Source organism: Natator depressus, chromosome 3, assembly GCF_965152275.1.
Source record: "Natator depressus isolate rNatDep1 chromosome 3, rNatDep2.hap1, whole genome shotgun sequence".
Classification (NCBI taxonomy): Eukaryota; Metazoa; Chordata; order Testudines; family Cheloniidae; genus Natator; species Natator depressus.
In genome coordinates this window covers 132,332,967-132,357,854 of record NC_134236.1, presented here as the reverse complement: position 1 = coordinate 132,357,854, position 24,888 = coordinate 132,332,967, and the positions used below count along the sequence as shown (strand labels likewise).

Here is a 24,888-nt window from a genome sequence, read left to right as displayed (position 1 = left end):
GGCCACTCAGTCCGGTCCCGTCTGGCCAGGATCAGAGTCTGCAGGATAGTCAAGAACCCACAATAGGGCTGGGTGACACAGGAGCTTCTCAGGGAAGCGTCAGCAGTTGGCACCCCGGGAGGTGGGGAGGGTCAGGAGGATGAGGGCCTACCCTACTCCACCGTGTTCCAGCCCAGGGCAGGGGCAGGATCGGCTGCCCCTGCATCAGCAGGGATCCAGCCGCAACATGCCGACTGAGCCACAGCCTGTTGTACTGGGGCTGCCCCGGGCTACTTCCTGCCTCGCTGGGGTTTGGTACCTGTGGCCTCCAGGCCTCTTTCAGTTCCTCGGGGTACACTGCGGCAGGCACTCTGGGCCAGTCCTCGTTGGTGTCTGGGGATCGGGAACAGCCAGGTGTAGGTTCCCCTCTGGGACGCTGCAGAACAGGCGAAGCGTCCTTCTCTGCAGGTTCTCCCCCAACTGTGCTGCAGGGCCTGCCTTTTTTACTTCTGGCCATGCCCCAGTACGTCCAGCGATGGGGGCGGGGTGGTCTAGGCTCCACCCTCCAAGGGGAGTGTAACGGTCCCTTGCTCTCCTGTGGGGAGGGAGGCCACTCAGTTTCACTACAGTTACCCATAGCATAACATATTTGATGGCTCTTCAAGGGATTATTCACATGGATTCTACTCTTGTGTGTGTGCGCCCCACACATGCAAGATCATATTCTTTTTGGCTAGCAGTGTCTGTTGGGGCTGTGCCTGGACCTGAGATGCACTTCCAGTCTTCCCGCACTCAAAGGTTTAAAGGGTGGAGCACGTCCTTCCATCCCTCGATTCCTTCTTACAGCCTGTGGAAGCAACACGGAACCTCTGCGCATTGTGTGATTTCTTGTTAGGCTAGTTCGTTTTAGTGTAGTTAGTACAGTAGTTGTGCTTTTTTGCCAACAGATATAACACTAACAATAAACGTATGATGACAGATATCCTTGGTACTGGGACTCAACCCGCTATCGTGGAGTCAGAGTCCCCAGCATTTAAAGCTTGGCCCTCTTACGAGGCTGCTGTCCTGCTCACTTGTGGGCACACTATGTGCCTCTTTTGCCTTAGCAAAACTCCCTGATGAACACCTTTCCCATCCTTTGGACGTTGGTGTTATTGCAGGCCTTTCCCCGATTGCCCATGATACTGAGGGTCCTGAGGAAACTGAGGCAAGACACAACTGATGATGATAGTCCCAGTATAGGCCAAGCAGTTCTGATATTTGGATCTAATGAATGTTTCACTACAGCCCCAACATAGTCTTTCAGAACAGCCAGATCCTAAACCTGGACCCAGTCTCCTTATAGCTGACAGCCTGAATGCTGGCTGACTGAAATCCTACAAAAGGTCTTCAGCTGAAGCTCAGAACTTTCTGTTGCAAAGCAGGAAAGCCTCAACTAGATAGACTTATAAAGTGAAGTGGACGAGGTTTTCTATTTGGGCAGCTCACCACTTGCTGTGTCGCCTGACAACACTCATTTCAGCACTCATTTACAAGAGCTGCAACAATCTGGACTTTCTGTTGGCTGCATAAGGGTCCATCTAGCAGCAATTACTTTCCTACCCAGGGCCTACTGTTTTCTCACCCCACAGTGGCTAGATTCCTTAAATGCATTATTCATGTTTTTCCCCACAGTTCAGGATTCAATTCCCTCTTGAGACCTCAATATACTGTTAACAGGATCAGTGGGTCCCCTTTGAGCCCTCAGCAACTTGTTCCATTTACTACCCATTCATAAACTTATCTTTTTTTTTAGTAGCCATTACATTATCTGGAAAGGCACAGGAGATTCAGGAACTCAAGGCAGGTCCCCATTATACAGTGTTTCATAAGAGCAGGGTCACTGTGTGAATCAACCTATTAATCTCCGAGGTCTCTATTGGTTTCTAACAAGTGTTCCATATTACTTTGATCAAATTTTGGAACCTTTTTTATGGAATACAAGCCCTAAGGCAAGTGTGTGTCTTCTCCATCCATGTAAAAGGGTAATATCTGTGGTGACCACGTCAGGGTCTAGGACATTGTTTCTTAAAGTGTGGGCCATGCTCCACTGGAGTGTTTAAAGGGTAAGCTGGATAGTAGAGCAAAGCTAGACAGACCTCTAAGTTGTCCTCAAGAGTCTTACTTTATTATTAAAATGAAAGCTGAAACTCTGGCTGCTATAGTTACAGAAGGAGAAAACATTCAAATTGGAGGGAATGTGATGTGATGTTTGCCTGAGTTTGTAGAGATCCAGAAACAATAGTTCTGAGCTGTGAACTGCCCCATTCATTTCAATGACAGTGAACTCAGATGTCAATGATACTTTAAATGTCAATATTTATATCAATATAAATGTCAATGATTTGCTGATCCAGGACATTTTAAGAAACGAGAGGAAGTGTATTATGAAAACTACACTGATATTTCTTAGTGTGTGTGTGTCAAAGGGGGAGAAGCTCAAAAGACAAGTTGGAGCATGCATAAGCCTTTAGTAACACATCTAGGGCCTACAAGGGGGTGAGATTGGTTACATTTTTCTGAAGGGGGGCAGGGGTTCAGCTTTTAAGTGTGGGAAACATTAGACTAAGGGATGCCTCTGGACCATGCTGAGATAAGCATCTGCAGGAACATCCATCTTTGTTAGCAAAAGGCTGATATTAATAGAGGAAGGTGTTGGGATTTGGAAAAACCTTGCAGGTGAAGAGGTAGAAAGTTAGAGATGAGCTCAGAAGGCAGTCTGCGTTGGAATAGAAAGGGGGGGTTTCATGTATTGGATAAAGAGAAAATCTGTAGTGGGAGAGGGAAGGATTGGGGACTGGTTTGGGATGAAACCTCCAAGGGGGAAGGAGAAGGAAGATAAGAATTGGAACAGAAAGGAGCTGGAGTTGGAGTCAGTTGTTTGTTTTTCAGATCTCATTCTAAGCCAGTCATTCTAGTAATTACGAATTGTGGGCACATTTGAAAAAGTTTAAATTATCAAATATGCTTGCTTTGCAGAATTGTTTCTTCACACTACACGCACTCTGTCTCCAAGGTGAGACTTGCAGTTCTGCCAGTTTAACACCCCTCCCCCACAAATAAACGATGTAAACCCTGATATGCAATGGGAAAATATTTCACTATAGTCATAACATAGACTGTGAAATTACTTTTATATCAGAAGCAACAGCCCTAAAATGTATAAAAATAAGGAGAATTGTGCAATAACTGTCATGCTTGTACTACTAAAGAAAACTTTTGTTACACAATGAAGTTGGACCAATCAATGCTGTGAAATAAACTGTAGCATTTTTGAGGTCTATGATAACTGATGGGAGAGATGGAATTTTGAAAAATGGCCTAGCTTTCTTTACAGAACAGGCTAAATAGGAATATATGTGCTATAATATACAGTATGTGTTTTTTATTCTCCCTTCCCCCCCGGAACATTAGTTAAGAAACCCAGACTTAATGTTTGTGCTAGATGGAATTAGGTGCACACTTGTTCCATATTAAAGCATGTGAAAAGGCTCTAAATTAATTCAGGAGGATTAAATATTCATTCTGCCATTTTAAATTAGTCCTATTTTTATTGATTGGGAATGTGCTAATAACGTTTGTGGATGACTATATTGGGAGGTATTGCCAGCATGGAGGAGGAGCAGAATATCATACTACAGTAAAAGCTTTGGCATGTTGGGGAAACGGGGGGTGCCGGTAAGTAGCAGAGATGCTATTCTTGACCCTCCCTTTAACCCTCTTCTCAGGATCCCAGGGTTTGTCTTTTCCATGTTTGTCTGGTCAGACAATCTCCCTCCCTCCCTCCCTCTCTCCCGCCAAGACACGGGTGATGGTAGATGTTAGGATATAGATATTCAGGCCTGTCTGTAAAGGCCTAGACTCTTAAGAATTTAGGTGTATTCTTATCACTTAGCTAGTTATAGAGGTATAAAAGAGAGAATCAGAATCACTGTCTGACTGTACACGGCCTTTTCTCACTGTGACAGTCTGAGGCCCTGTTCTTAGGCTAAGGCCTTTGGCTAAGCAGTAGAGACAGCCAGCCATAAGCTGGGACGCGAATGGTCACATCTTTACATTCCAAACTAGCCACATTGAAATAAGGTGCTATTGGGCTGTTAGGAATACAGTCCTGTCCTGATGATGCCTATTGCTTCCAGAGAAAGGGAAGTGCCTAGAAAATGTAAAAGGAAACTTAGTTTGATAGCATCCTGTCTGGCAAGAACTCACTTATCAATAGCTGGGATGTGAAATCCTCATTTCTGTGTTTGTTCTATCATTGTAGTCCCCATTTCCCTATTGTTTTGTTGTATAATCTCTGTCTGGTTCTGAGATTGTTTGTCTGCTGTATAATTAGTTTTGCTGGGTGTAAACTAATTAAGGTGGTGGGATATAATTGGTTAAATAATCATGTTACAATATGTTAGGATTGGTTAGTTAAATTTCAGGAAAATGATTGGTTAAGGTGTAGCTAAGCAGAACTCAAGTTTTACTATATAGTCTGCAGTCAATCAGGAAGTAAGGGGGGGAAATGGGAACAGGGAATGGAGGTGGGGAAACTGAAATCATGTTTTGCTAAGGGGGGGGAATGGGAACAGGAACACAGGTAAGGCTCTGTGGTGTCAGAGCTGGGAAGGGGGACATTAAGGAAGGAAACTGGAATCATGCTTGCTGGAAGTTCACCCCAATAAACATCGAATTGTTTGCACCTTTGGACTTCGGGTATTGTTGCTCTCTGTTCATGCGAGAAGGACCAGGGAAGTAAGTGGGTGAAGGACTAAGCCCCCTAATAGTAGACACTTTTGTCATCTTTTGTGTAGGATTACAATCCTGTCTTCAGAAATGTTGATGAAAGGATAAATTAGAAATAATAAAGGAACAATGATGAATTCCAGAGGTTACTCTCATTTACAATTTGAATATGTACCTGAGAATGCAAACAACTTAATCTTTTGTTAAACTGGATATGACTTTTAATATTCTCTGCTCTTAATTTGTTCTCAGCACCTGCTGTTGTGCATATTATTTTCTCTCTGTTGCAATTTCAATAACTACTTCATGCATTGACCTAGAAAACCAGCTAAAATAATGACTTCTGATGTGAATAAGTTTGTGAGAGGGTTGTGTGCTCTTTCATATGTTTTTATAAAATGAAATGTGTGTCATTGTCTTATATTTTACATTTCTGGATTGCTGCTTTTTTCTCTGAATACAGTGGAAGAGCTGATTATGTTATGCATATTCAGCTTTTTAAAAATAACATTCATTAGTCTGTATAATTTCAAAGTGAGAAGTTTTTCATTTCTGTGCAGTGAGTTGCTGTCTCAACAAATGGGGTATTTAAACATCCGTCTAGTGAGAATATACCCGCTAGATTCTGAAAATAGAATTGCTGAGAATTGCTGAATTTCTTTTGATAGTCCCCTCTTCCAAATACACACAATTTCCCTTTTATCCCCTCAAAGACTTATTGTCAGGCCAAGTCTTCAGGCCAAAGTGAATTTGCTCTCTCCAGAGCCAGATACTTGAATCATTCAAAGAGGACAGCTTAAAAGCTATGTAAGATGCTTCCTTTTGCTTTAACACAACTGTCAGTTCCTTCTGGATCTATGTAGTAGATTAGGCAGGTTCATCATATTGAACCCCTTAATCACCCTCATTTAGATCAACCTTCAGATCAGGGCGATTTTGTGCAGCACTGGGTACATTGTCCATAGTGCTTAAAGAGAAAGGAAAGATGCACAAAGCAGTGGGGCTGATTCCTTCTTCTGCGGGAAAGAAAAAATCTATCTCAATTCCAGCCTTTCAGACCACAAGATCACCCTCCTTCACCCAGGGATTGAGAGGATAACTAGACAAAACCACTGCTTCCCAAGTTCAGCTTGTAGTGAACTATGCCCCGAGAGCATCCTTCAGTGCTTCAGATATGGTATCTAGTACGGTGTCTTTACCATTACAGTGAGGTGCCATTCATGGTTTTCTCTCTGCACTTCCTTAGGAAGCAAGAATTGGGGGAGAATACCTCTCATTCGATGATGAAGGGCTAATTTAGCTTTAGAACATATGAGGTTGTAAGGAAACTGAAAGACACCAGGTCTGCTTCAAGGTCTCTAGTGTTTTCTGGAACCCCTAGGAAAAAATAGGGGGGTACCAAATTTTATCAGAAACCATACCAAAGCTCTACTTCGTATTCTTTTCAAGAACGTAATCCCCCCCACTCCCACATTCAGTATCAATAGAGACACACACCCTTCTAAATGCAAGCTAAAGAAAGATCTGCTGCATCAGCCTGCGTATCACAGGTTTGATGAGATGCACAAAAATCCCAAACCAGTTTTAAACTGTCTGCATCCCTTTCATTTATAAACTTTTTTCCTGTTTTCTCATCCCTCCTCCCATCCCCACGATCTACATTTCTTAGAGGCCTGGAGTGTAATCGCCACAGATTAATGAAATTTGGAGATTGTCCAGCAGGGTTACTCCATTCAGTTCAACACTATCCTGCCTCCCACCAACCCTCCTCCTCACAAGAAAGAACCTGTTGAGATCAGAAGTCTGCTCAATACTGGATTCTGGTGCCATAAAGGAAATTCCTGAAGGGATCGGGGGAAGGAATTTTTTTCAGATACTTTCTGAACCCTATGAAAGATGGAGGTCTCAGACCCATTCTAGATATTGGGAAGCTCAACTCTCTTTGTCAGAAAGTTCAAATTCACCATGCTTTACTCTAGCCTCACTCATCCCCTCCTTATTCACCTATGATTGGTTTGTGGCTCTTGATTTACAGGATGCTTACTTTTGCATCTCAATGAGACTTTTGCATAGAAAATACATTGTTTCTTGTGGGTGGAGATCATTACCAATATAAGGTCTTTTCACTTGGCCAATCTACAGCACTTTGAGTGTTCACAAAGTGTCTCATAGTAGTAGGATGCCATTTGAGATGTTAAGTTATCCAGGTTTACCTCTACATGGACAGTTGGCTCATCAAGGTGTCATTGTAGGAGAGCCTGCCAAAAGGTATGTCACAAACATGTACCTTGTTCCAAACAATAGGGTTCAAGATAAACTGAAAGAATTTGTAAATAGCACCAACCCAGTTCATACCTTTTATTGGGATAGTTCTGGATTCTCAAAAAGATAGAACTTTTTTCTTCTAGAGGAAAACTTCTATTTAAAAATGCTTACAACAATAGATATAGCACAAGAGAACTTGTGTCAAGCAGTAATGTTCTTCCTCAGGCTGATGACTTCAGTGACAGTTGTAATTCCATGTGCACGTCTACGGTTGAGGCACATACATTGGCTAGCAAGATGCTATATTCCAAATACAGTAAGCATGTTTATGAAATTGATACTACCCAAGGATGTGTTCCTATTCCTTATGTGATATACTCAACATCACAGTGTTCTCAGAGGAGTTGCATTCAACCTCCTAGCTCAGTCAGTCACCGTCATCACAGTCAATCTGGGCTTTGAAGCTCATTACAAGAATTTGACAGTTCATTGTTGCTTGAATTTCTGGGAGGAAAAACTTCCATATCAAGTATTCTAGAATTAAGCACAACACATTGGGCACTCAGGTTCTTTCTTCCTCCACTTCGTGGCAGAGTAGTTCAAGCGGTTACCGATACAGCAGTTTTTACGTGAACAGTTGGGTAAGCACATTTCAGCTAGCTGTGCAAAGAGGCTGTAGCTCTGTAACACCAAACTTGCCCATGAGCTTTCCAACTTGCAGGCAAGGACAATATGCTGCCAAATCAGATGAGCAGAGAGTTAACGATGGCCACTGAACAACTCAGTAGAAAATGACATCCTTCCTCCACACCTGACATTTCTCCCCAAGGTGGTAATAATAATTTTAACTTGACCTTAAGTTGTCCGTATGTTTCTGTAGGTCTTGCTCCCCAGGGGAAGCTAAACTACACATATTGAATGCTAAGACAGAAGTAGCCTATTTCAATTGGTCTGAGAGGAGTACAGGAAATAACCTAGACTGTTTGTCTCCTTATGGGGAAAAAGAATAAAGGGCGGGTAGTTGTATCCCAATGCCTTTCTAAGGGGGTTAAGATATATGAAAGTGTGTTATAAATATACCTCTGTTCCTCTTCCAGAGCGCTTGGAGTGCACTCAACTAGAAAGAGAGCCACTGTCACCACTTACTTTAGACATATTCCATATTAGCAATCTGTAGAGATACCACTTGGAGGTTGATTCTTGTGTTCACAAAGCATTATTCCGTAGAAGTTGTGATGCTTCCGGGGGCACCCAGAGTTAGAAGTCACCTTGTTGCCACTTACTTACAGCGTCAGCAAGTCTTGCCTGTGCCAGCTGAGTGTTAGCTCCCTAACCCAACTAGCTTGCCTTCCACTTACACTCTCTCCTCTGGGCTATACCAGCCCTGCCTTTGCCCTGCAAATTGACAATATAGGCACCTCATCCCCCGAGTCCCTTCAAAGTATCCCCCTGTGGTATTTGGCCTGGATCACTGGATACCTACAGAAATCTTAGATCCCAATTCAAAGGAATAATGTACCCCAATTTACTAGTTTTACCTTAGGCCACTGCTTCTGTATCACACACAACATTTGAGTTCAATTATAGTAAAACAAAAGGAAATTTATTTAAGAATAGAGAATCAAATAGAAATAGGTGAGAGTTTTGGAAACTGTCACATACAAAACAAAATCATAAAACTGAGAATAGGGAATACACTTATTCCTATCTAATAGAGTAGATTCTCACTCCAAAGTTCTGTCTTTCGTAGTGTTTGCTAGACCCAGTCTTTTATGATATTTCACCTTCGCTGTTTCAAGGTACCTCCTGAGTGAATGAATGCAGTGTCTTTTTCCACCTTGTGATGCACTGACTCAATCTTTTGTCTTTGTTCACAGGGCCATCCCCTTGCTGTCATATTTTGCTTTTTCACTGCCAAGTAGTTTTGATGTTTATAGCTTGTGTTTGATTTTTCCATGGACTTGTCTTAGTTGTTGCAACAGTGAACCACTGAGCAATACATTGCATAAGTGGCTAGCCAGGGAGGGGTGACACTCCTTCCCACTAGAATGAGCCGTCACTGAGACATATGATACCCAGGTGACTCGCTTTGGCTCCAAGACTTATCAAGGGCATAACTTTCTATACAGTTACATTAAGCCTTAAATATTATCTGTATACATATCTCACACTATTGATGAGTTACAAGCTTTCAGTAGAGACCTCACATTCCACCCTTTATGGCTAAATCCCGTGAAAGCAGTGTATTAGGTGAGTGTGTTTGTCTGGTCTGAGAAGAGAGCAGTGAGTCCTTTGCCAGTTGGCACCAATGCTGTGTCACAGATGTGGCATCTAGAAGAGCTTACAGTTTTTGGTAAAGCAGTATTACAATCTCCATTTAACTAGGCCTCTTTGTTCCACACTCCAAAGGCAGGAATACTGCTTGATAAAATCCTGAGAGTGGAAAATGTGCAGAAGAGACAATGAAGGTTGCTCACATGTAACTGCAATTCTTTGAAATAACCTCTGCACATTCATGCTCTCCTGCCTATCTTCTCTTCCTCCTTGGAGTCCTAATTTCAACTTTTAACCCGAGGAGGGACTGGAAGGAGCTAAGGTGGTCGGCAAGCCAAGTCGTTCTTTTGTAGTTCTGCTATCCAAATGTCCAGAGCCATGAAGGAAGGAGCAGGGTTACAGGGGGAGTGAGTGCTCCAATGAGCACTGCTTCTAGAAACTTCTATCGGCCTAAGCTGCACTGTCTGCTCGTATTGAAAAACTCAGGTCATAGGCAAATAACTTCCTTCTGCAGTTTGATCCATGAATCATGGTAAATCATCTATGAGAAATGGTGGGAGGGCAACTTTTTCTCCTTCTGGCTTAATAGGAAATAGTTAGTACACACAGCTGTTCTTTCTTCTCCCAAAAAAATCCCTTTACCTGAGGATATAATTGTTTTAATACTGTTCTGTACCTTGTAAATCGTGTATGTGTGTAGTTCCGTAAATGTACTAAAAATAGTCTAACTGAATTGCAAGTCGACGCATGAAAATTTGGCCCAAATGAAGTAAATAAGAGTTTGCCATTGGCTTCAGTGGAGCCAGGATTTCACCCTACACGTCTGTGTAGTCCAACCTGCATGAGGTCATATCCCAATCCACTCTTCAACTTTGGTCATTTAATCAAACTTTGGCGTAGATAGCATGGTAGAGCCCATTTTTGACAGAGCTATAAGAACAGTGGGGGATGTACTTTTGTTTTAGAAAGCAGATTAGCCTTAAAATATCCAACTGCCAAAACTTGTATCATTTATCAAAATGCTGAAGCAAGATAGTAGGGTACTGGTGTCAATAGTCCAAGAAAAATCTAAAGTACTGATTCTGAAATTTTAAAATAAACTTTTTTCCTTTCAGCAAAATAATAAAAAAAAAATTAAAATTAAAAGTCCCTTCAGCAACTTTATTCTGTCTCTGAAATATTCTTAATGAAATTGAAGCAGCATTGTGCTAATTAAGGTAGAAATGTAAAGTAGAAATGTTAATTGTGGGACTATACCAATTGCTTGCTGAAAAGATTATCATTATTTCCTGATGAAACAAAATACAAATTGAGCTACAATATTTAAGGTTGATTTATTCTGGGAAAATGATTAAAAAAAAAAAAGTGTATAAAAGCACCTCTGTCAATAAGTGCCAAGACTTTGAGGTTAGGTATCTTATTGTTACCTTTCCAAATCCAAAATAAATAAATAAATTAATTGCAAACTATACTTGTGTGTGCTTCATAACTGGTTGCAATGTATCTTGACATAATAACGATGATCATAATAATTGGGAGGTGGGACTCACTAAATCACTGTCATCTTTGATTTCCTAAGTGAAGGGAGGGAATCCAGTCCATAAGTCTGTTTATAGGAAAGCTAAGAGGCTTTTGTTTGGTTTTGCTTTTTATTTTTAAATCTTCTAAAACTGCTGCAGTAGATGTTGTTGCGATTGCCATCTTGGATTCCTTCCAAGACCAAAGGGAAACATGATTATGACTTAGAAAGCTTTTTTTTAACATTTTGTGAAATTTCACTGACATCAGGCAACATTTTATTGTTAAAGGGTATAGCTTCAAGGTTATATATTGTGGCTTTGCTTCAATGTTTACTTTAAGATAAATGTCTCTAGCATTTATCAGAGTGTGGAAGAGACCACTGATGAAGTACAAATATAAGGTCTAATTCTCCATTCATTTACACCTGTCTTCTGGTAGTGTTACTCCATTGACATAAGGAATTGCTCCTGATTTGCATCAGTGTAAATGGAGAATCATTCCCAAAGTGTATTAGCATAATTGCTTAATTATAACTCTCATTTCAAATAATCCAAGCCTTGATCTAACACAATAACAGTAATATAATGGAATATTTTTTTAGATATTTTATCATAGTTTTTTGATCTCAGCTAGCTTTTTTTCATTTTCTGCCCTTACAGTTCACTTGCAACCAAAGATTATACATGTGGTGAAAGAGCACAAATGAGTAAGTTCACAACAAATACTCGGTATACAGAAACTCATGTGTATCCCCATTAATCAAAATGAGGGGCTTCCCATGTCTCTTCTGCCTTCTGTCTAAATCTGCATATTAATCATGGATCTGAAGTATGGGTATAAGTAGTAACCATTTATACTGTAGTTATAGTTTTATTGTAAATCCGATGTATAATAATTTGAGCCATCTTTTCATGAACTGGGTTCATAATTTGTGCATTGTACTCTTTTCAGTCCTTTTTCCACAGCTGCAATCCAGATAAGTGACTCAATTATAGTTAGTGTTAGCCTTAAAGATTCCCTGATGCCTCATGGAAAACCTTGAAAAACATTCTATTTAAGACAATTATGCTTAAATATCACATTTTCTAAGGACATTTGCATGAAAACAGACTCTTGCTAAAGGAGTTCATCTGCTCTTCGTGCATATGTGTCATTTGGAATGATAATCCTTTGTGTGATATCATCACAATCTCAAGAGCAGTTAATTGTGATATCACAGAAAGGAGTATGGCCAAGATTTTCCAACTTGGATATCTAAAGTTAGGCACCTAAATCCCTATTTGAACACTTAAATGAGCACCCACACTCTCCACTGTGCCTCTGAAAATCCAGGGCATTTTGATTTAGGAACCCAAGCTGTAAATCTCTGGTCTATGGCTTTAAGGAACAAACAGTAGGAACAGATGAACTCCATCTACAAGTATTTTTTTTCATATAATGATTCTTAATATTAGTGGTTAAAAACAAGGGAAGAAGCAAATGGAAAATCATTTAATTTAGAAAGGTGTTCTAAATTAAGACTAAATTAAGTGTTCTATATTTTCCTTGTGACAACTTTCATACAGGTGCTGCTATCTTAAATAGTTGAAAGTTTAAGTATTCTTCCACTAACACTGTAGCTACCTTGATGTTACTCCAGTGAATTGTCTAGTTTAGAGTTCTTGAGGAGAAAGGTAGCTTATAGACCCTCTCCTCTTTGCTTTTGCACCCTATTATTTCCATAGGTCATAGAAGGATGGGTCCCAGGCCAAGCTTGCATCCAAAAATGGATTTGCTGTAAATTAGCTGATGTATTACTGCTGCATTAACTATACTGGCAAAATACACAACACTATGTCTTTAAATGTTACTCTGAAGACTGAAAGCTGACTAGAGCTCTTATTGCTCATAGCAAAATGCTGTGTAGAATCAGTCAAATGCAAATCAAATGTCTGGCTGATCATAAGATTTGGCCTACTATTCACATTTATATTCCTATTTTATCAAATTGCACTTCCCATTTTTTAAGATTAGCACAGCCTCAGAATCACAATTATAGAATTTTAATCTTGATGAATAGTACAAGGATTAATTATGCATTCTTTTTAGGGTGATAAAATTCTCTAATAATAGGGGCAGATTTCCAGTTTCTTGATCAACAAAATAATCTCAGAAAGGCCCCTTACATCATTAATTTCTGTCTATCAAGGTTGACATGAGGCAGGGTTACCAAGCAGCCTCCTTTTGACAGGGTAGTCCAATAGTACAGTTTTTATTCATTGCTCTGTATTGGCACAGGACCATTTGTAGGCATAGATCCAGGTCCCCAGAAAACTTGGAAACATTCCACCTTAAAGAGAACTGAAACTGTGGCTAACAAACCAGCTGCTGTATTGAGCTCAGAAGGAAGTCTTTGTAACTCTGTGGAAGGAACTTAAGTTATTTGCATAACATCCAGCAGCCCTAGTGCAGAGGATTGGCACAAGCAGAACAGCAGGGTAGGCATCCAGTTTTGTCTTTTGACCATGTCTGGCAATTGCTCTTTAGCTGAAAGGCTAAGATGAGGAGAAAAAAGGGAAAAGTGAGGAACTTGACCTAGAGGTGTGTGGGTGGTGTTCAGGGATGAGGAAGATATGGACAAATATTCTTTTGGGGGTGGGGTGGGGCAGAGGAAGAAATATGTTTTATTAAATGTTGTCTTATAACGCAAACAAAAGCAAGTTTATAATAAATGGTGCAAGCATTAGTTATAACTGAGGGGTGTATGTCTGTTTTGTCCAATTCTTTTTTGTGGAGAGATAACAAATAGAGCAAAGAGCAATTGATGAAAAGCAAATGTAGGAGAGGGGGAGTGATGGCATAGAAGGTAATACAATCTATTCATCATCTGAACCTTTTTCAAACAGAGCATCTTCTGTATTACTGAATTATGAATCTATGGAATATTCACTACTAAATGTACACACAGCCTATATCAGTGGTTCTCAATCTATTTACCATTGTGGCAGAGATATGCAGTGTTCTATGTTATGTGGGCTGCATCCACACAATATATATACTATCTATATGGGCTTGAGTGTCCTACATGGGCCGCAGCTGTGTGGTGATTGGGCCTTAAGTGTCCCATGGATTGAGAACCACTGGTCTATATTAAAAATAAAAAGGTTATGTAAATTAGTCCAACTATAGATTTTTAAAAGGGCTGCCTTATTTGTTCATATACCTTCACTTTAGTGATTCTTGTAAGGGCAGTTTTTTTCCAAATGTTGCTGTTTCCAATAAAGTGTTAATTCATAAATCAGTGCTAATTTAGGCATCTCCTTGGTCAACCAATACACTAGTTTTAAAGTGTTCTCTGACTTATGAAGCAGTGGAGGGAATAACTATTTTTTTTGTTGTTTTTTTAAACCCAGTGGATAAAATATGCTATTGCTTTAAAATACTGAGTGTACACAAATATTTGTTTCCCTGAGAATGGGCTGTGTCATACCTTCTGTGTAACTGGAAAGACGTGAGAAGCATAAGAAAAGAGAATTGTCACAATGCTCAAGTCCTTCTGAAGTATGCTTTCCTCCACAATTGTAGGTTGACTTGTCAGATGGAACAGGAGGCATGGCCTCAAAGTCTCTCAGGTGATGGAGAGCATGGAGCGTCAACACTATGGATCCCATGGTGCATTTACTAATTTCTGAACTAAAAGGGCAGAAGGGGCCAGAATTATTTATACAGACATAGTAGAATTGTCCCAGTTCAGAACTGACTGTGTCTTCCATTTAAGGAAGTCACGCATCTGCTAGGAGGAGATAAGGCTGGAATGGAGAAACGAAATTTCCATAGTTGAGATTATTGAGAGAGGTGAAGCAGCTGATCACTTCCTCATGCATCAAGAAATGTATCTGGTGCTGGGGAACGCCTTGAGGAAGGAAGAGCATATGCAGAAAAAGTGGAAGCAAACTGCTGGCATAGAAAGTTAACATAGTTGGGGAAGGGGTATTTCAACTATGAAGTGTTTCAAGAAGTAATTTAGTAGCTGAGTCATGAAGTAAAACTTTGTAATTAGGTTAAAAAACTAGCACTGTGTGCTTTTTTTTAAATGAGGAAATTAGACAAAAAACATAAAACCAAAAGTGGGTGGTAAACTTTGCAGGTGACTCAATTGCTTAGGCGAGTGTAGGGAACATGAGAGCGATGTAACAAAGATAGGTGAATGGATAGCAAATGAAATTTTGTTGTATTTGTGCAAGGTGTACTGCACACAGGAAGGAATGACTTGGACTACTAATATGTTACTGGGTTTTAAATTAATTAAAATTATGTGACAAATCATGGCATCATTGGACATCTCAGTGTACAGTAGCAGTCAAATAAGCCAACGTTGTTGGGGAGTAGGAGGAATGTAATGAAAAAATTACAGAAAAGATTATAATGCTATTTCAAACAAATCAGTTATACCCCTTCCCTGAAATGGTGCGTGCAGTTCTGGTCACTATACAAAAAAGATCTAGCTGAATTTGGTGCGAGAGGCATGACATGATGATGATTTTATTATTTGTATTGCAGAAGCACCTAGAAACTCCACCCCCTGTTGTACTAGGCATATTGTACAAACATAACAAAGACTGTTCCTGCCCAGAAGAGCTTCTCTTCTAAATAGACAAATGGAAAGTCTTTCGTATGAGCAGAGACTGAAACATTTTTGACTGTTCGGTTTACAGAGGAGATGAATAAAAGTTGACATAACGAAGCAAAAGATGTTCTAGAAAGAGTAAATAGGAGCGCCCGCTTTACTTTTTCTCATAATACAATAACAAGGGATTGTCTAATGAAATTGAAAGATAATATATATGAAACGATTTAAGGAAATATCTGTTTTTACGTAATACATAATCAACTAGTGGAACTCAGTGCTACAAGATATCCTTGAAGACTAAACAGGCTTGTTTAAAAAAGGATTATCCATTTATATGTATAACAAGAAAAAACATAGGTACATGAGCTAGGATGACAGCCATTTAATTTTTTTTATATAGGGAGATATTTAAAGCTTTGTTTCAGTAACTTATGGGACATAGGAAACAGCTTCCCCATGGGCAGTTTATTCCAAAATTATGCACAGTAGTGGAAAATTGCACCTTTCCCTAAAGCACCTGGTACTGGCCATTGTCAGACATACAATACTGTAATAGACAGCCTGTTGCTCTGATCTGATGTAGGAATTTCTCTGTTCCTAATTCTTGATGGGAAAGAGAAGAATGGGATTATTACAGGATAGTCTTTTCTCATTTTATATTTAGTTTATATGACAATTTAAAAATATTTGTGATACCCTTCAAAAAACTAGGTTGAATAGATTTTGATGAATGGTTTTCCATTTTTAATGTGTGAATTGGATAGATAGTTTGAAAAACCTAATTTACAGCCACTTCAAAGAAAATAGAATTAATCGTCACGGCATAAGTGGAGTTTCAGATCATTCCAGAAATGCAAAATTGTGGGGTTTTTTTTTGTACTGAACACTATTTAAGTAGTTGCAAAATGCAAAGTAGGTAGCAGGGTTATGTTGGGATGTCTTAGTCTTATTTGATTGCTTTTCTCTGAAGGGGGGACCTCCAATCCTCTAACATCATATTAGTTAACATCTGGAGAAAGCTCTTTGAAGAATATGAAGGATCACCTATTAGTTGCTACTGTCGGTTGTTTGCATGATACCATAATTCATACAGAAAATCTTTCTTGTGTTTTAGTTCTGTAATAGTAATTTTTCCCAAAAGTGTTAGACGTACCACAAGATATTTTCCTACTTGCATTTTATTTTCACCAAAGGAATGTAAAATGCTTACAAATATATTTAAAGATCCTGTGTGTCATATTTTAAAGATATTTTAATTGGATTCCATGCTAACATTTAAACAGTTTGGTTGATCACTGTGGGCAAGGCAAAACTTTTTTTGTTTTAACCTACAGGTAGGTATTGTGTTTAAGGTCTTAGGCTGGAACACAACTTTTTTTTCTTCCTTAAGAAGAGCATGTTCTTAACATGTTTTTGGCCTCTTCTGTGTTGTGCAGCCAAATGGAAACAGTTTCAAGTGCAAGATGATTATGCACTCTAAACACTGTTAACTAACTCAGGTTCATATACAATGAGCTTCAGTCTTGCTATACCAGGCAAAGCCTGAGTTCAGGTTCCTGTGTTCCTCCAGACATGGAAGGAAAAAGTCCTTTTGTAAAGCTTAAATTTAATCCCCCCCCCCAATAATATTTTAAATACTTTTTTTTTGTGATATAGGTAGGAAAGAAAATGTTTCCTCTCTGCCCTCCTCTTACCTCCACCAGAGGTGAAAGTAAGCCAGTACGCACCGGTACAGCATACCGGCAAGAGCCGGTGCACCGTACTGGGGCAGTCCGGCTTCCCCAGGGGGCAATTTAAAGGGCCTGGGGCTCCAGGCCCTTTAAATTGCCCCCAGAGCCTTGCTGCTGGGGCCTTGGGGTAGCAGCTGTGGGGCTCCAGCGGCTATTTAAAGGGCCTGGGGCTCCCCTGCTTCTACCATCCTGGCCCTTTAAATAGCCGCCGGAGCCCTGCCGTGGCTACTCCACGGCTCCGGGGGCTATTTAAAGGGACAGGGCGGTAGAAACAGGGGAGCCGCAGGCCCTTTAAAGAGCCTCCAGAGCCCTGGGGTAGCGGGGGCTTGAGGGGCTATTTAAAGGGCTGGGGCTCCAGCTGCCTCTGGTGCCCCGGTCCTTTAAATAGCCGCCGGAGCCCCGGGCTGCTGCTGCTACCCTGGTGGGGGCGGGGGAGGAGAAGAAGGTGGGGCGCACTTACTTTACAGGGTGGACTGGGGCTGGCTCTGACCCCCTCAGCCCCACCCCTTCCGCCCTAGACCCCCCCCCCCTCTGGGGGCCAGAGCTGGCCCCAGCGTAATGGTAAGTCACTCGACTTACTTTCACCCCTGTCCTCCACCCAACTAACTTCACTGAACTATGGGAAGCTTTCAGTACAATTTACCTTCTCTGTGTAAAACTGCCCTAAATGTGCACATCCTTATTTGAAGCATCTTGAAAGATCATTACATTGCCTCTTACTGCCCAAAGAAGAAAAGCTGCTGTGGGAGTTGAAAACGTTCAGTCTTGCCTCACCCTTAAACTGATCTTTCACAATGGGAGAAAAGCACTGGACATAGCGGCAAGTGAACGTGCATACCCTGTGCACATTCCTCTATATGATTATCCGGAAAACTATTAAAAACAATTGAAAAATATTTTGGTGTTCTAGTAAATTCAATATTTGACTGAATTAACGTTTGCCAACTTGGCTGCCATGTTGTTGTGGGAAGCAACCAGCATGATGATCTTTAGCATAGTAGCTGTAGCCTCTTAGATTAGCAAGCAGAGAAATATAAAAGAGAATATGCTCCAGTTACAGCTGTTTTGTAGTTAGATTAAGAATGAAGTAACATAAATCCTCCAAATAGTAAAATTGAAGGAAATCATGCAGTACCTTACTGCTGTTTCCTAGATGCATTATAATGAAAGGAATTGCCATTTTAAAAAAACATTAATTGGAGTTCTCCTCTCTTCCTTGTCTAGAGAGCTGCCTAACGGTTTTGCCTTTAAATTTCCGCTGGGACTTTCTTTATTTTCCAGCATGGTTTACAGTGTTTGCAATATCATCACTGTTTGCCTAGTGGCAAGTCCCAAATTCAAAATTCTATGCCCCCGTACCCTCCCTCTTCAAAGAAAGACCTAGTTTTCAATGACTTATCTTCATTAGTACTTGTAAATTTGAAATGACTACATATTTTCTGCTACACAACTGGAATATTTAACTGTAAAATGTTTGGAACAAAATCCTTACAATTCATTTTCAAGGATTACTTTGTGTACTATAATTTAGAGTAAATGTAACAGAAATATTGCCATACAGAAGTAAAATAGAAATTAGAGCCAAAGAAACCTTTAGAATCAGGGCTTTGGAGCGGAGCCGGCCGAGCAGCTCCAGAGCAGTGGAGCTGTAGGTTTTTCCCTGGAGCTGGAGCGGAGCCGGAGCACAGCTCCAAAGCCCTGTTTAGAATAAAAGATTTTAAACACTAGCACCACAGGATTGTTCCTTACAGTGTATGTTCTGTTCTTTTCCAGCATAGTTTTAAATCACATCTGAGGGAAGACTTTTCCACAATTTAATAGACATTTACTAGTTGAACTGGCTGGAGGAAGACAGTTCTGTTTTGCAGCAACGTTTGAGGTTTTGAAACTTTGTTTTCATCCTGCATTTTGAAGAAAAATAAAACCTTCCAAACATTTTTCAAAAACAATTGTCAAAATGTCCATTTCAGTCAGAAGCTTGAGCTTTCCAATTTGGGAAGGTGTCTATCTCAATAGCCTGGTGGTTAGAGTACTGGTGTGGGATATGGGAAACCTGATTCAAGTCCCTGCTCTATCTGATTGAGCAGAGTTTTTTGTTCCAGATGACTGAACTAGGTAGAGCATGTACTTTAAACTTGGTTGAAACTGACACATCTCCATTATGTTTGGAGTGTTTTGGCTTCAATTGAATGAAATTTCACTGAAAATGTTCCAACCAGCTCTAATCACCAACTGAATGTTTTTCCTAATCAGACTAAATTTTACTGAATCTTTTGTACCAGGGGACAGAATCACATGTGGATTCTTCCAGTCCATCGTCCAAGAAATGAAATGCTGAGGGCTTGTTTACACTTAAAATGCTACAGTGGTACAGCTGTGCTGCTGCTGTAGTGCTTCAGTGTAGACACTGCCTGTGTCAATGACAGGCATTCTCCCATTGGTGTATGTAATCCACCTCCCTGAGTGTTGGTAGCTAGGTCGACAGAAGAAGTTTTCCATTTACCTAGCTCTGACTACACAGGAACTTAAGTCGGCTTAACTAAGCTGCTCAGGAGCATGTATTTTTTACACTTTTCACTGACGTAGTTAAACTGACCAACATTTTAAAATAGACCAGACCTTAGTTTCTAGCAGATGTACTCACAAGTGCATTTATGAGTGATGATATTGGCTGAGAGTGATCCCTGCCCCAAAGTGCTTTCATTTTCAGAGACATCCAAAAAAGGAGGCTGCACTGGGAAACCTACAGTAGAGAGTAACTTGAAGGGTATGCCTTATGATTTCCTTATTACTGTTGACTCTGTTCATATGAGCATCACAGAAGTGACTTTTCAGGAGATGCTTGAATATGGAGAGTCATCTTGGCAAACTGGGATGGGGAGGGCATTCCATGCATTAGGATGGTATTGAGAAAGATGCTGAGATGAAAGTAGGAAAAGAAGACAAATGGAATAGGTATGTAATCTCTTGCAGATTTAAATTAATTAGGCAGGGATGTATTAATAGTGGATTTAAATTGGTTAACTGTAGTGGCTTTTGTTATGTTTATAGATAAGTTCTTCCGTACGTTAATAACAATCTTTGGATTGATTTACATATTCTCTACCTTTAGCATTAATAATTAAGAATACTACTGGGCTAATGTATTGGTTGCTAAGAAGTGCAAATGAGAACATACTTCTATCTTTACCTTTCTGACTACATAATAATTTGTAATATACTCAGTTTGTTTGTATCTGAGTTCCTTTGAGAATATATGGGCCACTAAAGGTGTTTAGGATGTTTTATATTTACAAGTAACACTGTAGGCTTCCTGCTTTTGAATGTAAATCATTTTAATGCACATTTTTCTTTTTCAGAACAGGTACAAGGAATACACCTGGATTGATATCAAATTCAACTGAGGGAAATATGAAGACCTGTTTTCCTGACTTTTTTTTTTTTTTTTTTTATTACAAAAAAGACACTCTGATATGATTATGCTCTGATACAGACAGTAGTTGTCTTATTTTGCAATTCTCTGTTCCATATGTGATAACAGCAGTACCAGTCTTGGAGGTAAGACTAGGTACTCCCTTGCCTTGAGTGGACATGAGTGATCAAAGGTCTTCACAAGAAGATAAGCACAAACCCAGCCGAACGTCCTCAAAGTTCAAGGAGTCTTCAAGAAGTATGCAGTCTGATGACTACTTTGCTAGAAAATTTAAAGCTTTAAATGGTAACGTGGGTCCTCCTGCTTCTTTAAATACATCTAGCAAAAATGAAAGTAATCAAACTAATGGTACACCAGCTATGCCTAAAATGGGTGTCCGAGCGAGGGTATCTGAATGGCCTCCTAAAAAGGATTGCTCTAAGGAACTAAGTAAAGCAGTGTGGGAGAGTAGACCTCAAACCAGTTATGAGAGTGTTGGATCAGTAATTCCAAATGGACAAAATGACCAAAGTGATGGGCAACAAGAACAGCAGTTGGATTTGGAGTTTGCAGAGACCAAATATACAATAGGAGAACTCTTTGTCCATTCTCCCCAGAGGGGACTTCATCCCATAAGACAAAGAAGCAACAGTGATGTCACCATTAGTGACATTGATGCTGAAGATGTGTTGGACCAGAATGCTGTTAACCCAAATACGGGAGCAGCTCTTCATAGAGAATATGGAAGTACTTCTTCAATTGACAGGCAAGGTTTATCTGGTGAGAATTTTTTTGCAATGCTCAGAGGATATCGAGTGGAAAATTTTGAACATAAAACTCTTGCTCCATTTGGATTTCCCGAGTTTTTCCGCTGTGACCCTACAATTTCTCCAAGTCTTCATGCTGCCACACAGATTTCCAGAGGAGAATTTGTCAGGATTTCTGGATTGGATTATATGGATAGTGCCCTGCTTATTGGTAGAGACAGGGACAAATCTTTCAAATGGAGACTAAAATCAGAAGCAGTAGAAACATCTCTGTTTAGAAAACTGCGAACTGTTAAAAGTGAGCATGAAACTTTCAAATTTTCCTCAGAACTGGATGATGGTAGATTTGAGAGAAACATTCGTCCTTGGAACTGTCAAAAATGTTTTGCACATTATGATGTTCAGAGCATTTTATTTAACATAAATGAAGCAATGGCTACCAGGGTTAATGTGGGAAAAAGAAAAAATATAACCACCGGGGCTTCAGCCGCATCACAAACTCAAATGACGACAGGCCAGACAGGAAACTGTGAATCTCCTTTGGGAAGTAAAGAGGACCTCAATTCAAAAGAAAACCTAGATGCTGATGAGGGTGATGGGAAAAGCAATGACCTAATACTGAGTTGCCCTTACTTCAGGAATGAAACTGGTGGAGAAGGAGACAGGAGGATTGCACTTTCCAGGGCAAACTCTGCATCTTTTGCTTCTGGTGAAAGTTGTTCCTTTGAATCCTCTCTAAGTTCCCACTGCACGAATGCTGGTGTTTCTGTACTGGAGGTGCCAAGAGAGAATCAGTCAATTCACCGGGAGAAAGTTAAGCGTTATATTATAGAACACATTGATCTTGGAGCATATTATTACCGAAAGTTCTTCTATGGAAAGGGTAAGTCTCTCCTTCTTGATGTGTACATATCAGGTTTAATTTGCTTAATGTTTAGCCCTTTAAAAGAGAGCATTTCCCCCAAAGACTCTCAAAGTATTTGACAAAAATTAAACCTCTCACTATATCTGTGAGAATTGCAAGTAGTAGTATCCAATGAGTAAAATGAAGTACAGAAATATTAAGTGATTTATCCAAGGTCACGGAGTAGTGTGGTGTAGTTTAAAGTATATTGTAAATTAGCTTCCTTGTACAAGGCTTTAGTTTTCTTTGCCTGAGAACAGGGCAAATGTTGATCTCCATCTTTCTCTTTGTGGTCCTTCCCTGTGTTTTCTTTTCTTCAGGGTGCTATTGGAATCTTCCATATACCACTCCTGTTTCTCTCAGCTCCCTCAAAAGCTCTGCATTACAATAGCCAGTCTTCCAGTTACGCAGGGCTGGATGTGCTCCCTTCCAAGCCCATCAGCCCTGTTCTTTTAGTGTAGCTACACTAGAAAAATGTTAAACTGCTTTTCAAGGTGAAGCACTAGTATAGACACAGCTCAGGTTTTTATCCCATTGTAATAAAAACCTCTGTCTTTCTCCATAACAAAGGTTCTCTGCCTTTGGCTGAGTCTTCGTATTGTCATGCTTGCTGTGCCTTCCCAGCCAAATCTGAGCAGCAGCAAGCACCACATTGATTGACTTACTACTTCCTCCTCTGTCCCTGTGGAAGGGACTCAATAGGATTTAGTACAGTTCTTACCTCCATCATGCTATGGAGATCTGAGAATGGGGAGAGAATTGTGGGAACTGGGTGACAAGAAAAGGGAAGAAAGTAAGAACCTGAAACTTTGTTGGTGGTGGAGGAAAAAAGACCCACGGTTGTGTAAAGAAAGACAGAGATAAGGATGGCTCTTGAGCTGTCTGGGAGGTCAGGGATAGGGACTGTTGGGTTTCAACGGTGAAGGAGAACCATGGAAACTGGTGACATGAGAGTATTTAGCATATGTTTGGAGAACCTGGGAGAAGAAGGGACTGATTTACAGGGAAAATGGAGAAGAGATGGACAGCTGAGGTAAAAATAAAAGGGGAGAGGGGGACAAGCCAAATGAAAGTGTGTTTTTTTTTTTTAAATAGGTTTTAGAAAGCAAAAATTGTAATTTTCAAAAAATTGAAGAATAGTCTTTGGCAGATTGCAGATAAGACTGAACAAAAGTTACCTTGTTATGGAAGACAAAGTGGAGCATAAGAATGAAGGAAAATTAAAAAAACAAAAAAGAAAAAAAAAGTCCTTTCTTTAGCAAGGCAAGTTTTTCTCAGAACCCCTTCAGATAATACAATATACACAACCCATATTGTCATTCTGAACAGTTGACCCAAATGCAATATGTTTTGGGTAATATTTGCTTTGATATCATTAGAAATGTATGTTTATATGATTCCTTCACTAGAAACAGCACACTTGATGAGTATATGAATCAAAATATGAACACTAAGAAATAGAATTGTTGCCATCTGATAGCTGTTCCATAGCTTGTGTGAAACAAATTGTTGGTGTCATTCTTGTTCCTGGGGGCAAAGGCTCAGCAACCCACAATGACAGTTGTCACTAATTGGTACCCTGGTTGAAACAGTGGGAGTCCCTCCAGGTCTGGTTTGAGGTATGTTCCTAATTAAGTGGGGAAACTTGCACTGCTGCTGGCCATGCTGTTAACTGCACTGTGGGTAGAGGACTTCAGGAATCAGCATGCTCATGTGGACACCTTTTACAATCACTGATTCCTTAATGGTTTGGAATGTAAAAATTAATGCTGCTTACTTAGTGGTTTTTTAGGATTCTTCTTCTAGTAGTGTCCTGTCGGTGCTCCATTTCACGTGCCGCTATGCCTTTGAGAGAAGTTTGGTAGGGGTGCCTGTTCAGCCCATGCATGTGCTCCACACATCCTTGTGCCTTGTGCTGAGGCTATATGGGACTGTGCAGGTAAACCACCCTCAAATCCTTTTCAACTGTCTTCAGCATGAGACAGTCTCTTGGTGCCCATTCTCTCTAATATTTCAGCAGATAGTTGGCATATAGTTAGTCACTTACAGTGCTTATAGTTGTTGGAATAGTTGTTCCCTTTCTTTTCTTCTTTTTCTTAAAAATAATAATAAATTGTATTAATTTCAGATTTAGTTAGAAGCTTCCCCTTCTAAGGGTTATTTTTCATTATTTTACTTGGGTATGCTGGGCTCACCGGGATTCAAGAGGTGCCTTTCCTGCCGTGAGCTTATTCCAGTAAGTGATGGGCATTGCCAGTACCTCTGCTGTTTGGGTGATACTTATATTCCAGTAAGCGCAAGAACTGTACTTTCTTCAAGGGTAGATCCTGGAAAAATAGGGAGATCAAGTTTAAACTTCTAATGATGGAGCAAGTTTTACAATCAGCTTTGGCTCCAGGGTGGACTGGACTCCAGGACCACTGTGTACATACACTCCCGGTTCTGCTAGTGCCTTGTCCACATCAAAATCTCAGTCACCGGAGACCCCTAGCGATGTAGGCAGTAAAGCAGCACCAAGTATATCTATGTTATCAAAGTCCTCATTGACATCTGCTGCTAAGCAGAAGGAGGTAAGGAGTAAATCTCCAAGAATACCTTGGTTGCTGACTCACAAGAATGCTATAGAGACCTCACCTCCCAAGGGGAGTTCCATGCAT

General features: G+C 40.3%; 1 protein-coding gene across 6 annotated transcripts in view; it reads left to right on the top strand.

Annotated features, from left to right (window-relative positions):
* SIPA1L2 (signal induced proliferation associated 1 like 2) overlaps positions 1-24,888 on the top strand; it is a 236,318-nt gene that overhangs the window by 78,173 nt on the left and 133,257 nt on the right. For all 6 annotated transcript variants that reach the window (XM_074948841.1, XM_074948842.1, XM_074948846.1 and 3 more), the window contains one exon: positions 20,508-22,210. In XM_074948841.1, coding sequence (XP_074804942.1) covers positions 20,740-22,210 — 1,471 coding nt within the window. In that variant the 5' untranslated portion in view covers positions 20,508-20,739. The remainder of the gene's footprint in view (positions 1-20,507; positions 22,211-24,888) is intronic.